The sequence below is a fragment of the Candoia aspera genome, chromosome 9, assembly GCF_035149785.1.
Source record: "Candoia aspera isolate rCanAsp1 chromosome 9, rCanAsp1.hap2, whole genome shotgun sequence".
Lineage (NCBI taxonomy): Eukaryota > Metazoa > Chordata > Lepidosauria > Squamata > Boidae > Candoia > Candoia aspera.
In genome coordinates this window covers 4,551,572-4,575,676 of record NC_086161.1, presented here as the reverse complement: position 1 = coordinate 4,575,676, position 24,105 = coordinate 4,551,572, and the positions used below count along the sequence as shown (strand labels likewise).

Genomic DNA, 24,105 nt, shown 5'->3' with positions numbered 1-24,105 from the left:
CACGCAAAGCGGAACCCTGTGCTAATGGGTGGTGGTCCAAGATATCTTGGACAAGGATCGAGAAGGCTGGGTGGCAATTGAGTAACATACAGGAACAACCTGATCTTCTTGGAGAATCATCTAGGCAATTTCAGCCTGCCTCGCCCAACCCACAACTATATCTGAACTTGTAATTTAGACAGAGGCTGTGCTTGCATGGCAACCCATGCAAAATCAGCTGGTGCAATGACGGTCTGATTTTATGTCCCTTCTTAACTCTGACCATGGAAGTTCACTGAGCAAATCATGGATCAGTTAACCATGGGTAGACACGTCACAGGAACACATGACATGGTTGACTGAGACATCTCTTCTTCCCACTCATTTCTGTCCCCTTTTCACTGTCCTATGTGGAGGTAAAGGTGAAAACTGAAATAGCCACAAAAATTGGGTCCCAAGATATAATTTTGATCACAGAGGAAGGGATGGTTAATTCCTTGGTAAGTAAGTTTAATCCGGGAGTCGGTAGATAAGAGAGTTTAACCCCAAACAAACCCAGATAGATTTGGGACTAAAGTCAACTCCCTCAGGATTAAGTGTCTAGGTCAATGAACTGCAATTCGTGTTCTTACAACCTGCCACCTCCACTTCCATGTACTAGCTAAGAGGTATGTGTCAAAACTAAGCATTTTATAGACACTAGTAGAAGAATATGGCAGGACGGTGAGAGATAACAATCAGGCTCAGAGTTGTTCATTTTATAACCTTTCAGAAGTTTTGAACAACTCTCACAATTGGCCACACTAATTGGAACTGATCATCCTTAAAACCTTGAAATCCTTAAACTTCTGGAGGTCATCAGCTCTTCTATCCCCGTTCTCTAACTCCACATGCAGGTTTCTTTCTTTCCTAATATACTTCAACTGGAGTTGGAGCCTGAGACTATGATATTATGGGATATTCTTTTTCTATGAAGAGGCCTCTTGTTCACCATCTTCCAGCCAAATCTAGTGATAGAGCCTTCCAGATGATACTAATGATCTCAACCTTCACACATTCCAAACCAAGGGCACCCTATTGGAAAGACTTCCAAGAGGGAACGTCAGATTTTCAGCAATAAATCCAACACACTGCCAGAGTCAGACTAAGCTTTTGTGCCAGGTGCTTCAATATGTCAGATTTGGTGAAGTACTCATGATTCATCCTCTTTATGAACCTGGTGACAAAAGAGGTAATCTTCTATTACTCCAAGGCCCATCTTGTACATGTGGAGGTATCTGTTGGGTAATTCTGTCTTCTTATCTGTGTCATTTTTATTCTGCATCTTCTGCTTTGTCATTAGGTGCCCCAATCGAAGTCACTTTCTTCTTCTCTGTCTTTTCATCTCCATCACTTCATTCATCTCCTTCCTGAAGAGACTGAGCATGACAGCTGTTGCTTATCTTTGAACCAAACTGAGTTCTTTTATGTACCTTGGAAGCTTTCACAAGAGGGGAAAACAGCAACATTTGAAGGCCAATCATTAAATGTGCAGACAATGCAAATATAGAGAGGCAAAACTAGGAAGACCTAATTAAGCTGAAAGCAGCATGGACCACTCAGGGACTGGGACCTAGGAATTGAATATTGCCATACAATAGTCATACAGGTGGAATCTGGGGTCCCTCTGGTGAGGTGACCGCTTGCCATTATTTGCAGATAAGGCTACAAGCCACCTCAGTCCCTTCAATTAGCCAGTTTCATCATGTCGGGGCCCAAGGCCCACCACAGCCCTGACATCTGGGGTGTAAAATGGGGATTCAATCCAGGCAATGCCGAAAGAGGACAGAATGGAACCACTGAGAGATCAGCGTGGAAAGTTCTTACCAAGAGCCCAAACTCAGGAGCAAAGGAGCTAGTTCTAACCCTACATACTCAGTTAATCTGGGTTAGTGTTGACCTTTGTTTGATGTTTAAATAGCTAATGCATTGCTTTACCTTTCTGTACAGAACGAGTGTTTTGCTCCCACTCCAAATATACAAAACTGATATTCAGATGTGACGAGCAACTAGAAAATCCTGACCTGGCCATAAATGAACAGTGGTGTTTGTTATTTGATCATTTCTGCATTGCTTATAAGCCAGGAACTCCACCTTCTATCTCTCCCCACAAGCCAGAATGGTAAACCCCAAACAAGCCATCATTTATGAGCCTCACTTACTAAGATGGAAAGGATGTCTAGATTTGCCCATCATATGAACTGTTAAATAAATAATACTACGAAAATACCAGCAAATCCAGCCATCAAGAGAAAATGTCCTTTTAAACCAGAAACACATCAGCTGAAAATAAGCAGAACTCCTAAAGATGAAAGCATTTTTAAATGGATAAACACAGAAAAAGGAGGAGGAGAAAAAGGAGGTACAAAAAGAAAGTTTTGCTCACAGCATGAGGTGAAGTTCCTCCAGCCAGTGACTGCAATCCCCTGGGTTTGGCAAGTGCTGGCATAATTCTGCAGCCAGCTGCAAGCTGTCTGCACTGCTCCGCCATCAATGCAGGTGTCAAATAAGCAGTTCTTGTAGAAGAAAGTGGGGTTGACCTTACTGTGGCACCTGGAGAAGACACCGCTCTTGCTAGGAATCAAACTGCACAGCTGCTGAGGCTTCCAGAAGCCTTCCACCTTACGGCAGGCTGGGCATCTCTCACCACAGCCCGCCTGGCAAAAGGGGTCCCGCTTGGCCCAGCTGTGGCCAAACTCATTAATACTGGAGACTACAAGGCCACCGGAGGTCTGGAGGTCATCATCAGGGTTGCCATTGTATCTTCCACAGAGACCGTATGTGCTATTTTGGAGGTTCCGTGGAATGGTGATGGAGAGGAAGGTCTTCCAGTCATACACCACCTTCAGCCCAAAATCGGTCTCTATGATGATGTGGAAGCCAAAGGTGAATATGTTCACTTTCCCTTGGCCCAGTTTCAAAGGCAGGTAAAGACGTTCCTTGTTGATCTGCAAAAAGATGCAAGGGAGTCAGTGAAAGGGGGCAGCTGAAGGAGGCAGGCTTCAAAGTAAGATGACCCGGCCCAGGAAATCCAGGTTTAAATCCTCACTCCACATGAGAAGCTGACTGCATATTTTTGGTAAGATCCCCATAGCTATGCAGGATTTTCTCATAGTAATGTGATCAGGTTAAAAGTCCAGCTCAGTGGCAGCACTTGGACACTTGGCTGATCCTGGAAAACCAGGCAAGCTCAGATTCATACTTAAAGAGATGCCACCGGGAAATCCAAGGCTAGACTGGAAGGTTAAAAAACAAAACAAAACACCAGAAGGTGGTAATGATGAACAGCTTCAGTATTACTGCCAAGGAAACTACTTGGACATGGACAAGAGGAGGCCACGGAGTCAAGCCCAACCTGATGGACTTTCTACCCTCACACATTAAAGGCACAGTTCCTTTGTTCTAGGTACCTGGAAAGCATGGATTATAAATAGTTAATAAATGGGAGGAACTAGGCAGGATGGACCAGTTATAGCCTTGGCTTAACAAGCAGCAATTAGCCTGCTCCAGTTCTAAGGATTTCTCCAGGCAGATAACAAGATAAAACGTAATCCAAAAAGTAAAACACACAGAGTTGTGCCAAGAACAGCTGAGAACCAAAAGCACACTAGAACAAGGTGGTTTTAACTTGTCTGTGAAAGGTCATCTCTATTGACTTACAAGCACAGTATGTTTGTAGGCTCGATGGATTACAATGCTGTAGCTGAAAACTTCCACCTCCACCTGCTTCACCCACAGAGCCAGAGAAGGGTCCCGATCCTCATTCTTGGCAATAACTGTAAACTCGGGGAAAATATCTGACCTCTCTGACCTCTGGCGGGTGACGGTTGTACAAAGGACCAAAGGACAACTGCTCTGAAAGTCAAACGCAAATCCATCGAAGGTCAAGTAATGGCTGTAGCCAGAAACGATGCAGGAGGCATCTGTGCGGGCCTGGCAGTAATACAGGCCACTCTCCTCCAGGCAGTATTCATCCTCTTTGCAAGGGAGGTTCTCGCAGCGCACACTGTTGTCAGAGCCATTGCAGTAGCAGAAGTACTGACAATCGATGTCCATCCAGAAGGACTGGTTGGTGGAGAGCTGGTGGCCTTCAAAGCTGCAGCCGCATTCACTACGGAGAATGCACCGGGTGCCCCGGAGGACAAAGCCCTTGTCGCACTGGCAGCCCTCCACACAACTGTCCAGGCACACAGGCCCCATGCTCAGGGTGTCACAGGACTCTGAGCAGGACATGCATTCCTCAAAGTGGCTATTCTCAGGACAGGCAAGAGCTGGAAGAAAAGGAAGGAAGCAAATTGTCAGACGGAAGCCTGGGGGCCATCTTCTGGATGGGGTGGCGGCCATCTTGACCTGAGTCAGGCAGGGGCATTCCCAGAGGTGTTTCAAGATGGTAGGCATTTGTGCAATCAATGCTGTGCCCCTGATTTACACAACACGCTTAAAAAGAGTTGGAACTTTGGGCACTGGTCCCAACCTACCTTCTTGATACCTGCCATGGACACCCCTGGAGTCAGGAAAACCCATAGCCCCTCATCCCATACCGAGAGAGTGAGTTGTATTATCTATCCTCACGGAAGATACAATGTGAGTCCTGGCAATATGCTGGCATGGTTTTTAAAAATTCAGCTTGCTTTATTACGGGCTTATTGCATGCTCTTATTCGACAGCTGAAAGGTGTTTTAGTTTTTTTCTTAACCCTGCCCTGCTGTGTTTATTACTCTTCTAGCATTGATTACACATTGTGTTACATTACGCTGCCTTAGCCTCAGTGGAATTTCCTTTCAGCTTTAAATTTGCTCTGTGATTGCTTTATTTTTCATTGCTTATCAATAAACCTTTTAATGCATTTCATTTACAACCATGAGGCTACACCCTTTGTTACCAATGAAGTTTCCCCTGCTACAGTATAAATTCAAATCCAGACATCAGGTGCAAAGAATAGAGAAAGTCACTGCCTCTACACTGGATTTGTGAATTTTATGGAGGCATCTGGCAGACCAGTGTGAGATGCACAAAGATGGATTTTGCTCTGACACAGGAAGTTTCTTCTTGCATATCAGATTTATTTTTTGCGGGGCGGGGAAGCTTTTGCAAATTCCATTTTAAAGGAGTCCATAATTAAATGACCACCTAATGTGCCCCTTATTACTCCTTTAACGTTAAGTTCATGGCCTTGAGTCTCTGCAAAGTGCATGATCTGCTGGACCTTCAGCATCTATCACACTGTATTCAGCTGTTTCCATTTTCTCCAACTTAATTAAACCTTCCATACTTACATGTGCTTTGGCAAGATGTTATTTTAAGTATTTCCCTTAGATTATGATATTTGTATCATTGGCAGCAAAAATATCACCACAGCTAAACAAAACAAAGTATTCTTCCTTCTCGCATTTTAGTTATCCACTGTTGTCACTCCTTAAGTCCCATACACTCTGATTCCTGCATTCTGCATCAGGACTTCCTCGTTTCCAGTAAAGCAACTTACCTTGCACTATCAAGTCCCTGAAATTTCTTGTGTTAACTAGTTCCTGAATATGAAATTACGTTTTTGAAAAAAAACAGAGACTTATAGCCATGTCTATTCTGAAATCTGACAGCATGAAACATTGACTCTTTTGGTAAGAGGCCACCATCCTAAGGACTGACTGTAGACTTTTGTTCACTCAAGCAAGCTTTGCCGAGGTTCTGGTTCCACAACATCCATTAGTGGCTTCACTTGAACCTCAGAGGAGTTTTCCGAGCAGAAGACTTAGAAAGTTCCCATGTGTATCTAGAAGTGTTTCAGTGCTTTCAGTCCTAACCTATATAACATGGGTATCCCATTAGATCTAGAAAGATGATTGTTGTTATTTAATAGCATTGAAGCCTTAGGGCATTTTGACCTAAGAAATCCATGATGCTGACCTATACTCATACAGCTTAACTTCCTACAGGGAGACAATATGAAGGTAGGTATCGCCCTCACTCCCCAACTTACGGCAAAAGCTGAAGCTTCTCCATTGGCCAATGTCCACTTCTGCATTCTTACAAGCGCTGGCATAGCGAGCTACCGAGTCACAGAGCTCTGACTCGTTCCCACCACTTTGGCACAGACGAAAAAGGCAGGTCCGGTAATATGTGGACACATTCACCACAGAGTGGCACTCCAGGAAGGAGCTGTTGGTGGGATCATTGATGACTCCACATTTTGAGCGACTCCGGTAGTCTTTCAGAAGCTCTGAATCATTGTTGCAGGCCTTGAGAAGGTCACCACATTCCCCATTGCAGATCTCATTGAAGGTTGTCCAGCTGTCCAGGAAAACCACCAGGTTATCTGTGCATTTCCCATTGGGAAAGCAGAATTCATCGCTGCTGTTTCCATTGAAATAGCCACAGAGGCCTCCAGTACAGTTGAAATATATGGTGGAGAGACGTATCTCCAGGATACCCAAGTCTGAATACTGGATATGGACGAGTCCATCCAATTCAACAACCGTCCCATTTTTACTCCGGTAAATTTCTAGTTGGCCAGAAGGATGGAAATATGGAAGTTCTGTTTCATATCCATTCACCTGCAAATGAAAAGGGGAAAACAGGAGCCGACAAATGAATGAAGAAGAAACTAACGAATCCTGAGATATCTTCCTGTTCTTCCTTTGATGAATGAGGAATAAGCAGAATTGAGCAATGGAAGGTCAAGAAGGAGGCACACTTCACATGGTGATAGAGTGTGTGTCTATAGCTGAAGTTACCTGCCAAAGATAAGCTGAAAGGCATTTAAATTTGGGCTGCCCAGAAAGCAGGACTTGAAGATTATTTTTTAAGAGAGAAGATTTTGGGGGTAGAGGGGTATCTAAAAAGCTTTTCACATTACATAGCAACTTTTCACTCAAGTTAAGAGTGAGTGGCAGCCATTCCCATTTCTGAAATACACAGATTTATGTGACAGATGCATTTTCAGACCCAGCTTTGCCTTCACGTGCTCAAATAATATTTTATGCTTGTATAATTTTAAGTACTTAAAACAGCTTTCCACCACCTCCAAACGCCCTCCAGATCTATTTCAGAATACTACTTCTAGAATCCCAGAAACTGAAGTCCCAACTTGATCACTTGATTGGGAGGATGATCTGTATGGATTTTATTTATTTATCAAACTTGTCACCGCCCATCTCCTCCCACCAGATTTCCTATCTCAAAGAAATAACTATCTATTCTTGGAAGACAAATTCTATCTTCAGCTCATGCTATTATCCCAGAATGACAGTACTAGACTTTTGATACTCAGGAGAACTTTAGACTTCAGCCATTCAAAAAGAAAACACAAGACTCAAAAACCTGAGACACTTGATTTGATAGACATACTGTATGAGTGAGGCAGTGGTTGCTGCAGACATATATTTACTGGAAAGAACAGAAAACACAAGAGATGTGGGTGGGAGGCATAAAAAATAGATCCCGACAATTAGAAAAAATACAGTTCAAGGTTTTTTTTTTACAATGAAATGTCATCACTAGATTGGCAAGAAGAGGAATTTGAAAATAAAACGTCCTTCCTCTGCTTTCTAATCACACGCTATGTTAATGCAAGCAAGCAAACAGCATGAGATGCATTCAGCAGTGCTGCTGGCGTGGAAAATATGTTTAAAATAAGCTGTCGGTTGCTTCCTGTTTGTAAAGCACGTCTGTCCACCTGGTGGCAGTGTCGCCCATGAGCATGAAGCCAACTGGGAAGCAACTTTTCTACAAGGCTGCCCATTCAGAAGAGTAGAGTTTCCTGGAAGGTTGCAAAACCAAGGCAAGCAATCTTATCCCACGGTTTTCTCCATGGAGGGGATCTGTAGGTTTCCCAAGGAGTCCAGAACCTACATTACCATATTGACTCAACAAAGGTTGCAAGACGAAGAAGAGGAGTGCACCACTACTTGGGCAATTGCAACTTAAATAAATAAATAAATAAAATCTCACCGCTCTACCATTCTTTTCAAAAAGAAAAGCATTTCCATCCATTGTATGTGAACCATACATTAATGTTAATTCAGCAGCTGATAAGAATAGCCATCTAGATTCCAGTAGGACAACCGTGTATATTTACACCCATTCACCTGTATCATACTCTGTCAGAAGTATGCATTCTGCATTATGACACCATTATTCGCATGCTTGGATATCCAAAACAGAGAAGGAAAGCAGACCAGCTCCTCTATCCATCTCCATCACCTTTCTCATGATGGTGATGAAAGCCTGCAGTGAAGCTATATAGTATGTTTGCCTGAACCCGGCTATAGTTCTTCATGATGGGAAATCTCGCCAAATCAGGATTTCCATGCTGAAGACAACTGTTCTTCCATTCTGCCCACTGTAATTACAATTTTATTGCAGATCTTACCCATCAAGCTTCTGTGCTTTGGATAACTGAATGTGAGAAGTTCCTGAGTGAGATCAAACCTGAGTGTCCTGTAATTGGGTGAATGCAATTAACAGATCATAAGAACATAAGCTGTACCCTGCCGAATTGGACCACTGGCCCAACTAGTCCAGCAGTCTGTTTTGCTAATGGTCAACCAACTGCACAAGGAAGCCCACAAGTCTCCCAACCGATGCCTTCAAAGACAGTCCCATTGGCACCAAGGCTAATAGTTTGGCACTATTTTGTTGGGTATGTAAATGGAAGCTCTAGCAAATGTGATGGCTTTAGGCTGCAAGAAGTCTTTAACTCTTTCTTTATTATAGCCTCAGCTAACGTTCCTCAACTTGAAATCCTCTGGATGCTCCACGACTGCCCCTCCCCAACCAAAGACCTTTAGCCCACACACATTTGGAAGATCTCAGGCTGGGGAAGCAAATCAAAGATCCCCTCTCTAAACCCTACAACCCAATTCTCTGTCAGATCAGAGTAGACAGGACTACTAGTTACATCATTCGAAAAGTACTTTAGTTGTACTCCTGCAACTATCAGTCATTTCAAGTTTAGTTCTGAACTTTTTGGGTGGGGGACTGGGAGAAAATCAAGGCTCGACAGCTGTAAAGAACAAAGAAGTTCTGCCTCTGTCCAAGAATCTCACATTTGTGAAAAGCAAAGAAGCCAACAAATCTTTCATCTTGAAGACCCAAGCAATTATTTAAGTTGTCAGCAAGGGCAGAGCCAAACTGAGGTTGTTTGATCACGTCTCTAAACTCTTCCTGTATCTTCCATTATGAGCATTAAAATTGCCAAGCAAATGTCTAGTGCAGTGTTTCTCAACCTTGGCAACTTTAAGATGTGTGGACTTCAATTCCCAGAATTCCCCAGCCAGCATGCACATAATAAAGTCAGTCTCTCCCCATTCTTGCTACAGTATCTGGATTAGTAGATTTTCCCCCCACTGGCTGATGAGAAAGTGAAAGGAGATGGAGACAAAGTTGGAAGAGAAAAGTCATTGCCTTTCCAATCACAGTGGCACACTCACCAGCCAGGATAACAGGATAAGCAGTGGCTTAGTATCGGTGCAGGGAAGTCAGGAGAGGATTGGCAAGAGAGACAGAGAATGTTATGCTGCTGAGTCAATGACATGGGGACAGTCCCTCAGAAGATCTCAAAGAGACCATGAAGGCAAGGGCCTATCATTGGGCACTCAGAAATATAACTCCTTTAGCCATCATCCATCTTTCTTACTGTATGTTTCTCAATTCCATGCCTTCCATACAAATATTTCAAGGTATCTTGTAAGTTTTTTGTGATGATGACAACGACAATGATTGGCTAGATAAATTGATCTGTATAACCCAGAAGCTTTCTCCAGTCTGGGATTCTCCAGATATGACAGGCACAGCTCCAATCATCCTGAGGTTAGGAAAGACTGCTCTCTCTGAATAAAACTGGTTCTTGAGAATTGGTCAAGACTGTGTTATTAAATGTTTTCCTGCAATTAACAGCAATGACCCCACTCCCTTTGAGCCTGTCACCCACAGAAGGTTCCTACCTTGATTTCAGAGTTGTCTACACCTCCAATCTTAACCTCTTGGTTGGCAACTTGGATCATCAAGGCACGAAGCCAGTCAGGACTTGAATCTGGTTTCTTTTTGCTGATGTCCACTTCCACGTAACTGGGCCTGTCTGGGCATGTTTTTACCAATGTGTAAGAATTGTCCAAGGGATAAACAAAGCCAACTCCATCAAAAGTGTGCAGCACTTGATCCTGAGATACCAAACACAAAGTCTCCCGCTTGGGGTAACACCCTTGGTACCCCTTCTCTACTGCACACACTTCTCCTTCTTGACAAGTGGCATTGAAGCAGTTGACTTCCCCTCCTTCTTCACACCAGCATTGCACTGTGCAGTCCACAGAAGCCCAGAATGATTCCCCGACGGCATGGTAGCGGCCATCCATGTCACAGCCACACTCTTGGACAGGGACACAGGTGTCAGTGCTGAGAACGTAGCCTTCAACGCACTCACAGCCTTCAGTGCAAGGAGAGTTGCAGATCAAAGGGGCCGTTAAGTCAGAGCAGGTGGCTGGGCAGCTACTGGTACATATGGAGTAGTGACTGAACTCTGGACAGTTTACAGCAGTTGCTGAAAGAGGCAAGGAGAACAGTGTTGATTTAGAATGATGAGTACCCAGCCTGGTGGTAGCACCCAGTCAACTTTGGCTGACCTTTCAAGAAACTACACAGGGTTGCACCAAGTTCCTATTTGGATACCAATCCATCAGGAAAACCCCAGGCCATAGGCAGCGACAGCAAATTACTTCTATACAGTTGACAAGAAAACTACACCAGGAGTTACCAAGAGTTGAGCATGAAGGGGACTTACATGCTCAGTGCTTTGCAATGACTACAGTATGTACTTTTCCCTAGGGACTACAAACTAGAAGCAAACACAGACAAACAATAAAAAATGACAAAGGAAGGAAATAAAATGTAGGCAGGAAGTCACAACCGGATTGTCACCATTCTAATTTACAAATGATGCAGCAGAAGAAGCTTAAGAGGGTACAGACAAGTGTGCAGATTAATTAGAAGAATCAGCTGTGCTCAGAGTTAGCCACGACACTTAAAGCTTTTTCCATCCTTCGGCAATCTCCAGAAAGAGAAGCAAAGGACAAGTCAAGGGGATGCTTTTTCTCCCCCTCTGTTTGTCCTTGGCTGTCAGACCCTTGGTTGCTTCAAGCATCTCTATGTCCTTCTCAGCTTCTGTAAGCAGAAGACTGTTGAATTGGGTCTCAGAGCAACAATATCTGTTAGAATTCTAGGGGGGTTATTTTTTTGGGGGGGGGAGAATTATTAAAGTAGGTTTTTTCAACTGCAAAGTTCTAACCTGAGTTTCTCGAAGATGTGAAAACCTTCTGAGTTTTCTTCAGAAAGCAAAGTCATTTAAATGAACGATCAAAAGCAAAAGGTGCACCACAGAAACAAGTTATCGTCTAAGTATTTGCGGCTACTACACAAATACCATCTGTTGCTTTTTCACCCTCTGTTCTTTACACAATAAGAACCTGATGAGACAGAACAGACCAGAGACCTCCCTATTCTAATTCCCTGAGTCTGAGAGCAGCCAGCTAGGTATCCCCAGATAGCTTTCAGGCACAAGGAAACAAAGCGAGGTAGGAAGATCGATGGAGAAATGAAGAGCTTCCGTCTTTCAAAAGCCTGAGTAAATGGATATACTGCCGTTTCTAGCTAAAACACAATGATTAAACTTAAACACTTTGAAAGCTATCTTTTGCACTGTGTGTGTATGAGAAATAGGGAATATATTGCTCATTAAATAAAACGTTTACAGCCAATCAGACAGGTCCATAGAAGCAGTGGCCTGGTCAGAATAAAGGCTGCTATTTATCTTAATCTGTTGATCCATTTTTATTGTTACTCTTTCTGGAAGAGTAACAATAAACCTAGCAGTTCCAACCTAGCAGTTTGAAAACATGCCAATGTGAGTAGATTAATAGGTACCGCTTCGGCGGGCAGGTAACGGCGTTCCGTGTAGTCATGCCGGCCACATGACCACGGAGGTGTCTACGGACAAACGCCGGCTCTTCGGCTTTGAAACAGAGATGAGCACCGCCCCCTAGAGTCGGACACGACTGGACTCAATGTCAAGGGAAACCTTTACTTTACCTTTACCTTCTGGAAAGTTCTCAGGCCTAGGAGCAGGAGCTGCGAGTTCTGTTATTCAAACACGGGTCAAAAGCATCGTTCAAGGGCACTGTAAACCTGCCATTTCTACTCTCTGTTGTCAAACTATAAAGGGCCAGGTGCTCTTATTAGCAGTCCTGATAATCATATGGACAATTCTCTCCCTCTGCTTTGGAACAGGTTGCCTGATGCTCCACCGTGTCCTTCCTTCCTAACTCAGTATGATGGACTGGAATCTCCTGGGTGAAGCAAGTGAGCCCTGCCATTTTGGCTGGGTCTGTATCACTCTCAAATTCCAATGCATGGTGACTTACCACATCCAGTCTGCCCCCTCCAGTCTCCGATTGGGATCCCTAGGGCCTGGCACACCAAGGCGTAGGCTTGAATGGCTTGGCAAAGTCCTCCTGTGCCATTATCACGGATGCTGCACAGATCATAAACGCAGCTATGGACAAATGCAGTGGGGTCGACAATGGCCCCGCATTCCCACAGAGGGCCACCAGTTTTGTTGATGAACCCACAATACTCAGGGCTGAAGTAGAGGGACTCCATTGCCATATCACAAAGACTGCAGTTGTCTAAGCAGCCTGGGGAACACTTCCATTCTGGATGATAAACCCGCCAGCTCTCTCCCAGATCCAACACAGAGGTCGCCAGTTTCCCATCAGAGCGCAGGGCATCATCTTCGGGATTCTTGTTGTAGTTCCCACACAGGCCACAGGTAGCATTAATGTAGGAGCCAGGAACTGATATGGCAGCATAATGGTCACCATCATAGGTCACCAGAAGGCCAAAGTCAGTTTCCACAGCTGTTGACATGCCACTCTGATAGATTTTTATGGCTCCCAGTTCCAAGAAGACGGGTAGAGACATGACCAAGTCATCTATCTGTAACATGGATATAAAGTTAATATTCTTCATCATCATCATCATCATCATCATCATCATCATCCAAAACGAGGTTTAAAATGGATTTATTTACTATCCTGATGATTAACATGGTCAATACAAATAACTTATTAAGTCACTAACGTTTATCAAGTAATGCAGAAAAGAAGAAAATGCAAAGAGGATATGAGCAAAACCGAAAGTATTGTGTCACTCAGTCTAGATCCCAAGATCCTAAGGCTGCTGCCAGGTCTGTAAGGTGCCTGAGAGAAAAAAACTGACAAACAGACAAGACCCCAATTTCTCAGAGAGTAATTAAGTGGGCTCAGGACTCTCTAGTAGAAGGAACTTGCACTGGTATGTGGGAATGACTGTGGGAGACAGGGGGAAGAGCCACAGCCAGGGCAGTGGTTGGATAAGAGGCAGCTGAGCCCGCAGCAGGAATGGGGGTGTGGCAAACATCTCAGAAGGGACCCTCCCTAGTTTCTTGGGCTGTAAAAGCGACGGGGAAGAGATGTGCTTTCTGACTTGCAAGGTTCTGTTAATGTAGCCATACAATAAAGTACAGCAGGTTCTTCTGGGCATGCTTCTTCTCCGGACTACCTTGCAAGGCTCACATCAGTCTTGTAAGTCTGAAAAAACATTTCTCCCCCATTGCCTTTACAGCCCAAGAAACTAGGGAGGGTCCCTTCTGAGATGTTTGCCACCCCCCCATTCCTGCTGCGGGCTCAGCTGCCTCTTACCTGACCATTGTCTAGTCTGCAGCTCTTCCTCCTGTCTCCCAAGGTCATTCCCACATGCCATTACGGAACTACAAAATTACAGAGCACATGTACTCAGCCATAGTTTCTCCTAGCAGTACATAAATTTTTGTACTATAAACAAATGATGTAGCACAATGTCACATCATGTCACACTAAATTATTGAAACTTTGCTTCCTGCAAACATTTTGGGAATTGGTTACTAAAAAATTGCTCTAAAGCTACTCCCTGCTTGGGTTGTTGGCAAGCCATCACAGTTTAAATTATATGTCTAAGCAGGATGTGTGCTTATTTCTGGAGATTAACCTGGACTTCTGGCAGACTGAAGATGGCATGCATACTTTTCCAATGTCAAAATAGTAGCCTAGAAAGGATATTGTGTGCAAGTAAATGTGCATTCAAGCTATGCTGGATTTTACTTCCAGCATAGCTTTTACTAATGTCCCTGGTTGCCTGCCTGGAAGATTATGGACAATGGAAGCCAACCCATATGGAGGGCATTAGATTGAAAAAGGCTGATTCTGTGATGTAGCATTTCCCATTTTAGTGCCATTAGATGAAAAAAATAACCAAAACATCCCAGAAATTAACAGAATCTTCTTGTTTCCAAGCTAGCTCACTGCTGTGGTTCCCTTTTTGGTTGCTGTTGAGGACTGCTTTTTGTCCTCAAATTTCTCTTTCCAGATACACCCAGACAATGGAATAATGTCATGACACCATCTAGACCGGTGCTTCTCTACCTCAGCAACTTTAAGCGGTGCGGATTTCCACTCCCAGAATTCCCCAGCCAGCAAGGGGAATTCTGGGAGTTGAAGTCCACACAGCTTAAAGTTGCTGAGGTAGAGAAGCACTGATCTAGACTATCATATCTGGATCCTGAGACCCATCATCAAGGACAAGTGAAGCAATTCAGGAAGTGCAGCTCTTCTGTTACAGGTATCAATATTTTTTTCTTCTGTGAAAATTCCCCAAACTGATAGAGGATTTTATTTATTTATCAAATTTATATGGCCGCCCATCTCACGGAAAGGTGACTCTAGGAGGCGTACAAAAAAACATTTTCTTTTCTCTACAGCTAAAAGTGTAGACCCTGACTGAGCTCATCCTGAGCCAGAAATGCATAAAAGTCCTCTCAGTAAGTGAGGGGGAATCTCACCATAATCTTCCCAAAGCTGCCTTTGGGAATGACGATTTTGTGCGAATAGACCTCAATGGAGACGTCCTTCAGCCAGGAGACCGAAGAGCCACCACGATTCTCATTCTTGGCTTCCACACTAAAGAAGGGCAAGCTGGATCCTGGCCAACACTGCCTGGCGAGCAAGTAGGAGCAGGAACCTTGGAAATGGAAAAGGAAGCCATCGAAGGTATGGTAGTGTGGATCTCCAAAGATCACACAAGTGCTGCTCTCCACTGACACACACTGGAAGAACTTCTCCTTTGCCTCACAGATCTCATACGGGCCACAGGGCACCTCCTGGCAAAAGAGCTCATTGTTGAAATCCAGGCAACGGCACTTGGTGGAGCAGTTTGCGCTTTCCCAGAATATCTCTCCTTGACGAAGGAATTGACCTAAAACAGACCACAGAATCAAGGTCACCTTCACTCTCCAAAGCAGGAATCCAAGGTATAACTGAGATGATCCTTCAGAAAGACTGGAATTTTACTTTCCTTGTAGAAACAGTGATGACCTACAGTGCTACTTACAAGTCAACCGAACCTTGTCAGTCTGCTTGCTAACTGCCGGTCCTTGCAGAACATGAAAGCAGAGATGACTAGGACTAGGGGTTATTCATAGGCCTCCCTACCATGGTGGCCTGATGCTTTGGACCATATACCAATTAGCACTGCCATATTTGCCTTCAGAGGCACAAGTTGTTGTCCAAACTATCTGAAGCGGAAGGCTGGTTTATTCTATTAACAACTGTGCTATTTTAACTATTTAAAAGAGCTCCGATTTAAGTACTCTCTTATTATAATCTGTTGCCATATATGAATCACTGCTGCAATAGGCTGAAGCCCGTTTCAAACCTTGGAGAGGGTCCTGAGGAGCATTAGACAGCTCTCTTTCAGCATGGGATTCGTATACAAGAAACTAGTAGATGTAATCACTGATGCTGTGAAATACAATCGCAAAACTGTAATGTGACGTTTTAAGGTGCATTGCCATTGTCATACCATCTGTTCTTGATCTCACCTCCATTGTAATCACATAATCATATTTCCCGTACACGTATGATTTCTTCAATGTACCCGGTCTGGCTAAACAAGTCAGACCTGGTTAATACTTGTAGAGGAGACTAGCAAGGCCGTAGGCTAAACTTTACATTAAAACAGATTAAAAGAAGTGTTGGCCAAGCTAGCTGGCAGCATCTGGCTGACCTTGGCAACCTAACTTGGTTAGACTTGGTTAGCACTTGAGAAATCCAAGGCTGTAACCTTGGTGATGAAGTCAGAAAACCATCTTGGAAGAAGGCAATGTCATATCAGAACGGCTTCCAAGAAAACTATATGGACGTGTCTGTGAAGCATCACGAGTTAAGCTTAGCCCAGGAGATTCTACTTTCCTCTCTCAGTAGAGCAAATGTTTCAATGGGTTAAGGCCCCTTTCCCTCACAGACAGCAAAACACTGCCCCCACCCCAGGAATTTAGCCAGCATCCTTTCTATGTTCACCAGTGTAAGATTGGAAAAATAAACACATATTTAAATCACAGAGCATTGACCACAGTTAAGCTGCAGCTACGGTGTGGCTGGCTTCTACAAACAACTAGGTTCATGCAGCGTGAATTATATCCCAAGCATGCCACGGTTGCCATAACTTAATACTATTAACAATGGGTGAATTACATCTGCGGCTCAAGGGGTGTTAATTGCCTGTTTAGGCTCGTTTTCCTTCCATATGAATTAGCACTAATTAAACATCAAATAATGCAACTTCGGAGACTCAATATTTTACAATAGCCATAGCGATTTTGACTGTAACTCTTAATGAGGTGGGTGTCTGCATCTGTGTCTTACACAAAGCTAATTATTACACACACAAAAATTATTGCTTGTACCTGCAATCATCATTATAAAAAGAAAAAGCAAGAGTAAAATGTCTGTGAGGATGTGCTGATAGAGGTTGCAGTAACTTGATTGGTAAGGATTTTTGGTTCCCATTTTTTTTTTAACAGCGGCCATTTGAAAGTCAGAATTAGACTCCTAAAATCTCTGGGTTTCAGCCATTCAAAATGCAATTTTTTTATGCAGATCATTCCAGTTGGGGGTGGGGACAGATCATTGGTTCCAGATCTGCACCATTTTGCACTTGGCTCCAAGTTGACTGATCCAGAGGCTCTCTAGACCTGACTGTGTCTCCCTTTTCTCCCTCCCTTCCAGTCTGTCACCTCCTCCATCTGCTTCTGTGCCTTCATCCCCCCTTCCATCCTCCCCATGTAAACCCCCACCAACCTGCAGATAAAGTTCTTCACACTGCTCTGGGCTTGCCATCAACACGGGCTCCACCTTGACCATGTTGTAGATCCATCCCAAATGTCTCCAAAATTCTGTTTCTTTCAAACCTTAATACTTTTAAGCATCTGGTTGTGCAAATGACACTCCCTTGTGATAGCAAACTTCCTTTTGCTTGGAATCTTTTCAGATTCATGCAACCCTCTTGGTGAAATTAAAAACCCCAAGACAACTTCATTACTGTTGAATGGAGCCCAGACAGACCTTGCACCAGAACTGGAACAGAGAGACTAGAATGCTATAAAAGTTGGTAATTGGGAAGCAGTGTAATCCTCCCATTCCTGGCAACATCACCCAGGAGACAGACAGGTCTCCCTTTGATGGTCTGAGCATCGTATTTGTAACAATAAGATTAACAGGCTCTCCAGGTGGCTATTTTAAAGACCTAACATAAGAACCTTTTAACTAGCAAAAGGGCAGTAATGAAAAGAATCGCTTTGTTTTCTTTTGAAAGGACTCTACATACTGCAGATTCTAAGGGCAGCTCAGGAGGATGCTGTGAGACTGACTTTATAACATCTCTGTACTTCAACATAGGCCGTTTCCAAGAGAAACCTCCATTATGAAGCAACGGAGCTAGAATTCGCATGAGAAATGGGTACTGTGAGATTGGACTCAGTGGGGACAAGGAATGGTTTACTCCTTCACAAAGTCACTGCCTCCATTTCAAGCGTTTATAGCTTTGTTGTTTATTCGTTCAGTCGCTTCCGACTCTTCGTGACTTCGTGGATCAGCCCACGCCAGAGCTTCCTGTCAGTTGTCGCCACCCCCAGCTCCCCCAAGGTCGAATCCGTCACCGTCTTTTCTGTAATTATGACAACGGATCATCATGTTGGGAGTGGAAGGGGTTCCCGGGTGCCCTCCAGATAGGTGAACTTCACCTCCCAGAATTCTGCAGCTGGGATGGTCGTTATAAAGAACGTTGGGAACTGAAGTCCACACACCTGGAGGCTGCCCAAGGTGAGAAAGATTAAGTCAGATTTGCAGTGAGGAAAAAACGGTTAGTGGTCATGAGGTCTATTTCCATGAATTCATTTATGGAAGGTGATGGTAATAATGATGATAATAATAATAGTAACAATAACAACAAAAAGTAATTTTTTAGGTCTATCTCACCACTTCATTTGGCTTTTGGATTTATAGAAATGTATCACAATTGGGTTACATTTCTTGGCTAATTAGGCCCACTGGTGGCCTGCACACGCATACATTTTTCTGTCTTGCAACCGATAGAACCCACATGCTCATATCACAATACATTTATTAAAACATTGCCAGACTCTTTGCTGCCTTTTGCTCTGACAGAGTAACATGATTTACCCATGCATCTGTTAATTACTATTACCACAGATAAGAAATGAGAGAACAATGCACTAAATAAGACCATTTTTTAAAAATGTGGAAAGCTCTCAATGGCCTCAGTTACATTTGTTCTTCATTATCTGGCATAGCAAGATAAAAGCTGTATGACACTTCATACTACTCACAATCAATGCTGTTGGATAACATTAAGAAATTGCGACAATGAGCTACAAATGACAACCATATCACATGAATTGCATTTCTGGGAGAATTCCCACATAGAACTATCTATCATTTCCAGATTCCCCCCAGGAATTCTATGAAGAAGAAAAGTCTTATTGCTCTTGAAATTGTCTGTGTTTGTCCTAAGTGGGAATCCCTAAAGAGGAGGAAGAGGGGTTTCGGCTGATTCCCTGCCTTTCCACATAGAAGACAGTCAAGACATTCAGCAACAAAAGAGAGAACGTAAACAGTCCAAAGGGATGAAGACACTTAAAATCATTATTTCAAGTTGAAAAGAGGCAGCTGTGTTGCTTTCTCAGCCTGGGACTAACCTAGGGAAAAGCCCACTCCTGTGTACCCTAAAATTAACTTTAGGCTTATTTTCTAGTAGAGTCAGTGACTGCTCTATTAAGCAAGTTTAAATCCTGGGATGTTTCGAGTGCTGATGTGGTCTAATGGATGAGAATGTGAGAAGAATGTTGCGTATGAAGCATTCAGGTAAAGTGGAGGTCTGGTTAACCATCTGGCATACAAACAGGGCCCAGGTCAATCTTTAGCAACATCTCTTGGCAAAAGTGTCTGAAATCCAAGAAAAGCTGCTGTCAGTTTGACACAAACAGCTTCCTATATTTGCTCACCTCTAAAACTACATCCGTTGGCTGGGTCAATTTCCCTCCCATCAATTCTGAATACCCAACGACCTGGCACATTGACATTGGTTGTCTCTTCAATGTTGACAATGTCTGGGGTTCTGGAACCAGGGATGCTGAAATAGTTGGTACTGTTTCCGCCATTGAAGCCAGCCTACGGAACCAAAAAGAACAGAGTCGCCTTCAAATTATCTAGAACTTCACCTGATGAGCTTAATCTATGATGCTATTCTCCCAACTGGCATCACACTTAGTATGTTGAAGACAAAAGACCAGAGACCTGTAACACATTAGCATCTAACCAATATATTACAGTACAACATCAAGTGGCCTGGAGTCCAATTCATTAAGCATATGGTCAATGTCATGCACACTCCAAGCTCTGGGAATTACAGGAGGTGAAGAGCCCTCACCCCCAACACCCAGAAATTACAGGAGGAAAAAGAGGTGACATATTTTAGCCCTTCAGGGTAGTCCAGAGAAGAAACACAACCAGGAGCACTAGCACTATCTTTATTGAAAGGTTATATTAACAGAATCTTGCAAGACTGAAAGTGTTTCTCAGAGTCCTCTCTTTTTAGTCTCCGGAAAACTAGGGAGGGCCCCTTCTGAGATGCTTCTCATGCTTTTCCCCCACCTGCGGACTGAGCTGCCTCTTATCAGACTGTCTCCCAAGATCATTCCCACAGACCATCACACATACCCCCTTCTGTGTTTATTAATGGATTCAGGCAACCTCCATTGCATTTTAGTGTTTTTTCCCACTTCAGTGTATTGACTCCAGAATATTTTGCATACAAGCGACTTTACAGTGCTTGGATTAGAAACACACTCAGATTTCAGACAGCAGTTATTTACTTGGTTGACTATCACTTGATCATCCAAATGAATTTTTAAATCTCCTGTCTTCTAGATTGGCTACTTCTTTATCTGCTTTGTAACATACAAATAATGTTTTTCCATGGATGCGGCATGCAGAATGGCAGCGTGAAAAGGCAGCCCACGATGGTCATCTAAATGTCCTACCTGAGCCATCACTCCACCAAGTCCAGTTAGAGGATCCCCTCCACTAGCAGTCCCTGTGGTCCAGTTAATTTCTTCATAATTGAACATGGCAAATGAGGATGTTCCATCTGAGATAAGGAGAGCTTGGAAAGTGTTCACCTGTTTAAAATACAACTGTTTATTCAGAGGCCAACTCTTCTCTCCAAAGTAAATTATTTTCCATAACCGCCCAGAGTCCTTCCTTGGGGGGAGATGGGAGGTGATAAAATGTGATAGATAGATAGATTGATAGATGATTGATAGATAGATGATAGATAGATTATAGATAGATAGATGATAGATATAGATAGATAGATGATAGATAGATAGATAGATGATAGATAGATAGATAGATAGATAGATAGATAGATAGATAACACTTTTTGACAAAGGATTTGGTTCAGTATCTTATTTCTGATCTTGAAGCCAATTCCATGACGCTGTATGATATTTACTTTCCAGGAAAAAAAATCATTAATTCCCTTTAAAAAATCCTAAATGGATTGTAAAATGGGGAAGAAAAAATAAATTAGGAAAATAATGTTGAATTTTGTAAACAAGAGACAGAATCAGCTAATCCCACAACTGAGTAATCTGTGGCCTGCAGGCCATATGTGTCTCTTAGCCACACAGACTTGCATGGAGAGGCAAGTGACAACCTGTACATCATGGGGTCATTGTGCAAATTATGTAAATGATGCAATCTGCATGATGACCTTACAACACATGTGATGTTACTGTGGCTTCTACCTGATGCCTGAGTGAGTAACTACAGTTCCTGCTGGCAAAATGGCTGGATTTTGGGAATCTGGTTTTGGTCATTTGGAAGTCTGTATGTGTATTAAGAGGGAGGTCCTCTGTACCCATTTCCCACCACTCTTTCTAATGATGTCATACTGTCACCTGGCTGCCTGCCAAAGTTCATCAGAAGTTGGGAAGCTGAGTTGCTTCCCTGACCCACTTAAGTATTGCTCACTTTTTGTCAAACATGCATGCCTAATGTTTTAGCTTTAAGTCCAATATAAAAAAATAAATCTTGCCTTTAAAAAAATGCCTTTAAAAAAAATCAGCTAGTACTTAGGTAGTGCTCAGGGTAATCCATAGCAATGGAAAATTGTACTGAAATACAGTTTTAGTCCAGAGGAAATAAAAACAGCGTAATAAAAATGTCCAACAGCAGATCAAATCACATGTAACACACATAACATATTTCATGTGTCTAGTCAAAGAGTTGTTTTTTACCATGTTAAGGAGACTTCTATAGTTCAGATGCGGCCCCTTTTGTACTTGATGTCATCAACTAGTTTCTAGCACCTGGAACAGTGTTTCTCAACCTTCAACTCCCAGAACTCCCCAGACAGCCATGCTGTCCAATGTTTGAGAAACACTGATCTGGAAGGTCATCTCAATGAAAACTTCTCCATTTAATGATTTTGTACCCTGCACATCCTATAGATGGCAGTGTTAGAGTAAGAACGGAAAAAAACATGAATAAAAGTTTGCTAGAACTTCCACCTTTATCTACTTAAGTGTTATCTTATTTGGTTACTTCCCCTCTTAAGATGGTACAATAACTGCCAACCTAATTTGTAGGACAATCCACAGGATTTTATACTGAAAACAATCCACCCACAAGCAGCAAAAGCACCAGATGAAGGCATTCAGAATACACCTGTCATTAGTTTGCTTTGTTTCATTTTAGAAGGCTTCCCTATTTGGGACGGAGGAAACACACTGAACAATAACTGTGAAGGGAACCCAAATTTCTGTGGGAAAATGATTGAGTAGGTTGTTTCCTTCTTTCATCTGAGCCAAAAAAATCTGAACCTAGGAATAAGGTCCAAGAAGGGGTTCATATGTGTATGGGTAGGAATGAATTTTTCTAGCCTTTTTAGTGGCATCTGCTTGATGAATGGGAAAGGCTGCACCTCACTGATGGAGTTTTACTGGGCAGGCCGAGTGACCCAGATTTAATTCCCAGCTCCTCCATGCAGGTCTGGGAATGATTTCTGCCTGAAGTCCCGGAAAGCAGTTCAGGTCAAGTCCCCAACTTGGTATCCTCCAAATCTCCTGGAACGAGAAAGCCCTGGCTTTGTGAACTGTCCTCCCAACACATCTGGTGGCCATCGTGTCAGCGAAGACTGGTGCAGACAATGCATTCGCGGTGATATAATAGGGTACTTTACCTCTTGATGTACAATTTTCACATCATCTCATGATTATTTATTTTATTTTATTATTCAAATGTTGTTACCGCCCATCTCCCCCATTTACAATAGAGGTGGACAACTAAGTGGCTTCAAGTGTTCTAGACCAGCAGCTCCCAGCAGCCTCTGCCAGCACGGTCAATGGCAGAGCATTATGGAAGTTGAAATTCACCAAATTGGGAAGGTGATTAAATAGTCACCCTAAATTTACATTAACGTCTCACCATTTCTCTGGAGATCTCAGATATATTGGCTTCCTGTTCAGACCTGCTCAGCTTCAACCACGCTGCTGTGCAAATACCTTCAGCCAGACAGTCTTCAGCTATTGGACATAAATGGGTAACTACCCCTTGATTGCTCCACACCTGCATTCAAAGCAGGATTCCAGAAGATCTGATATCCATGTCATAATTAATCTGTGATAGCTTAACTACGTGTACAGAGGCCTAATTACTTGGTACGATAAAACAGAAGAACTGAGTGGTCCTTGGCCATATCTGTTGTTGTAAGCTGCTTTCCTAGAAAAATTTCCTGTCAACTTTCATACAACAAACTGTGCTCATCCCAGCACTAAAATTCTAGCTAAGTAGGAAAATTTGAGCCCAAGGGAGACATATTCAGTCGCACTTTCCTTCGCATCCCCACAAATCAAAGGACAATGAACTCCCACATTTCTGATGTGCCTCCTTCTCTTGCACTGTCCTTCAGAAAGAAAACAATAATGAACACAATTTCAATAATTAAAGCAATGCCATTAGATAGCTGTGATTGTACTGTAGAAGCAATAAAACCCCTCATTAGTATGCTAAAGATGGGATCACGCCCACTCTGAGAAGGCAGTTCTAAACCTCCCAGTCTGGACTTGCTTCCTTAGGATGTCTTGCTGGCCCTCAAGATGGTCAGACTAACAAATCAATGTTGGGAAAGTCGTTTTAAAGTCTCCTCATAAAATTGGAAGTTCAAAATATGAATCCAGGAATATTAAAATGGTCTGACAGATGATATGTCAAACAGCAGGCACTCAAAGTCACCTGTTCAGTCAGAGTTGAACCAGCTCAACTCCAGAGAATGAAATAAAGGTGATTTCAATTTCTGCGTAGTCTGGAGGTTGCATATGGTCTGGAAGAAGCCCAAATTCAGAGCAATTTTGGTGAGGGGTAGCTTTCTGTTACAGCCTGTCCGTGACAAATGCTTATATCAAAATCTCATTAAAACCATCTGATGCAACCGCCTGGTTCCCCCACCTCACCTACTGACCAAGTGCTTTACCTCCCCTGAATTTAATAGCATTATTAAACCATTTGGTGCAATAAAGATCACGTTGGTGTAGCAGGTATGCATCATAACTTCTGAGTCCATTTTCACTCATTTGTGTTTTAGGGAAGAGAAGTAAGAAACGATTAT

At 43.0% G+C, this 24,105-nt stretch overlaps 1 protein-coding gene across 1 annotated transcript in view; it reads right to left on the bottom strand.

Moving 5' to 3' along the window:
- The window catches only part of TECTA (tectorin alpha), a 53,088-nt gene that overhangs the window by 19,608 nt on the left and 9,375 nt on the right, over positions 1-24,105 (bottom strand). The window contains exons 4-11 of the mRNA XM_063311358.1: positions 20,477-20,614; positions 19,439-19,604; positions 14,921-15,333; positions 12,429-13,002; positions 9,960-10,552; positions 5,996-6,569; positions 3,679-4,289; positions 2,405-2,966 (exon numbers count right to left, since the gene is read on the bottom strand). Coding sequence (XP_063167428.1) covers positions 2,405-2,966; positions 3,679-4,289; positions 5,996-6,569; positions 9,960-10,552; positions 12,429-13,002; positions 14,921-15,333; positions 19,439-19,604; positions 20,477-20,614 — 3,631 coding nt within the window. The remainder of the gene's footprint in view (positions 1-2,404; positions 2,967-3,678; positions 4,290-5,995; positions 6,570-9,959; positions 10,553-12,428; positions 13,003-14,920; positions 15,334-19,438; positions 19,605-20,476; positions 20,615-24,105) is intronic.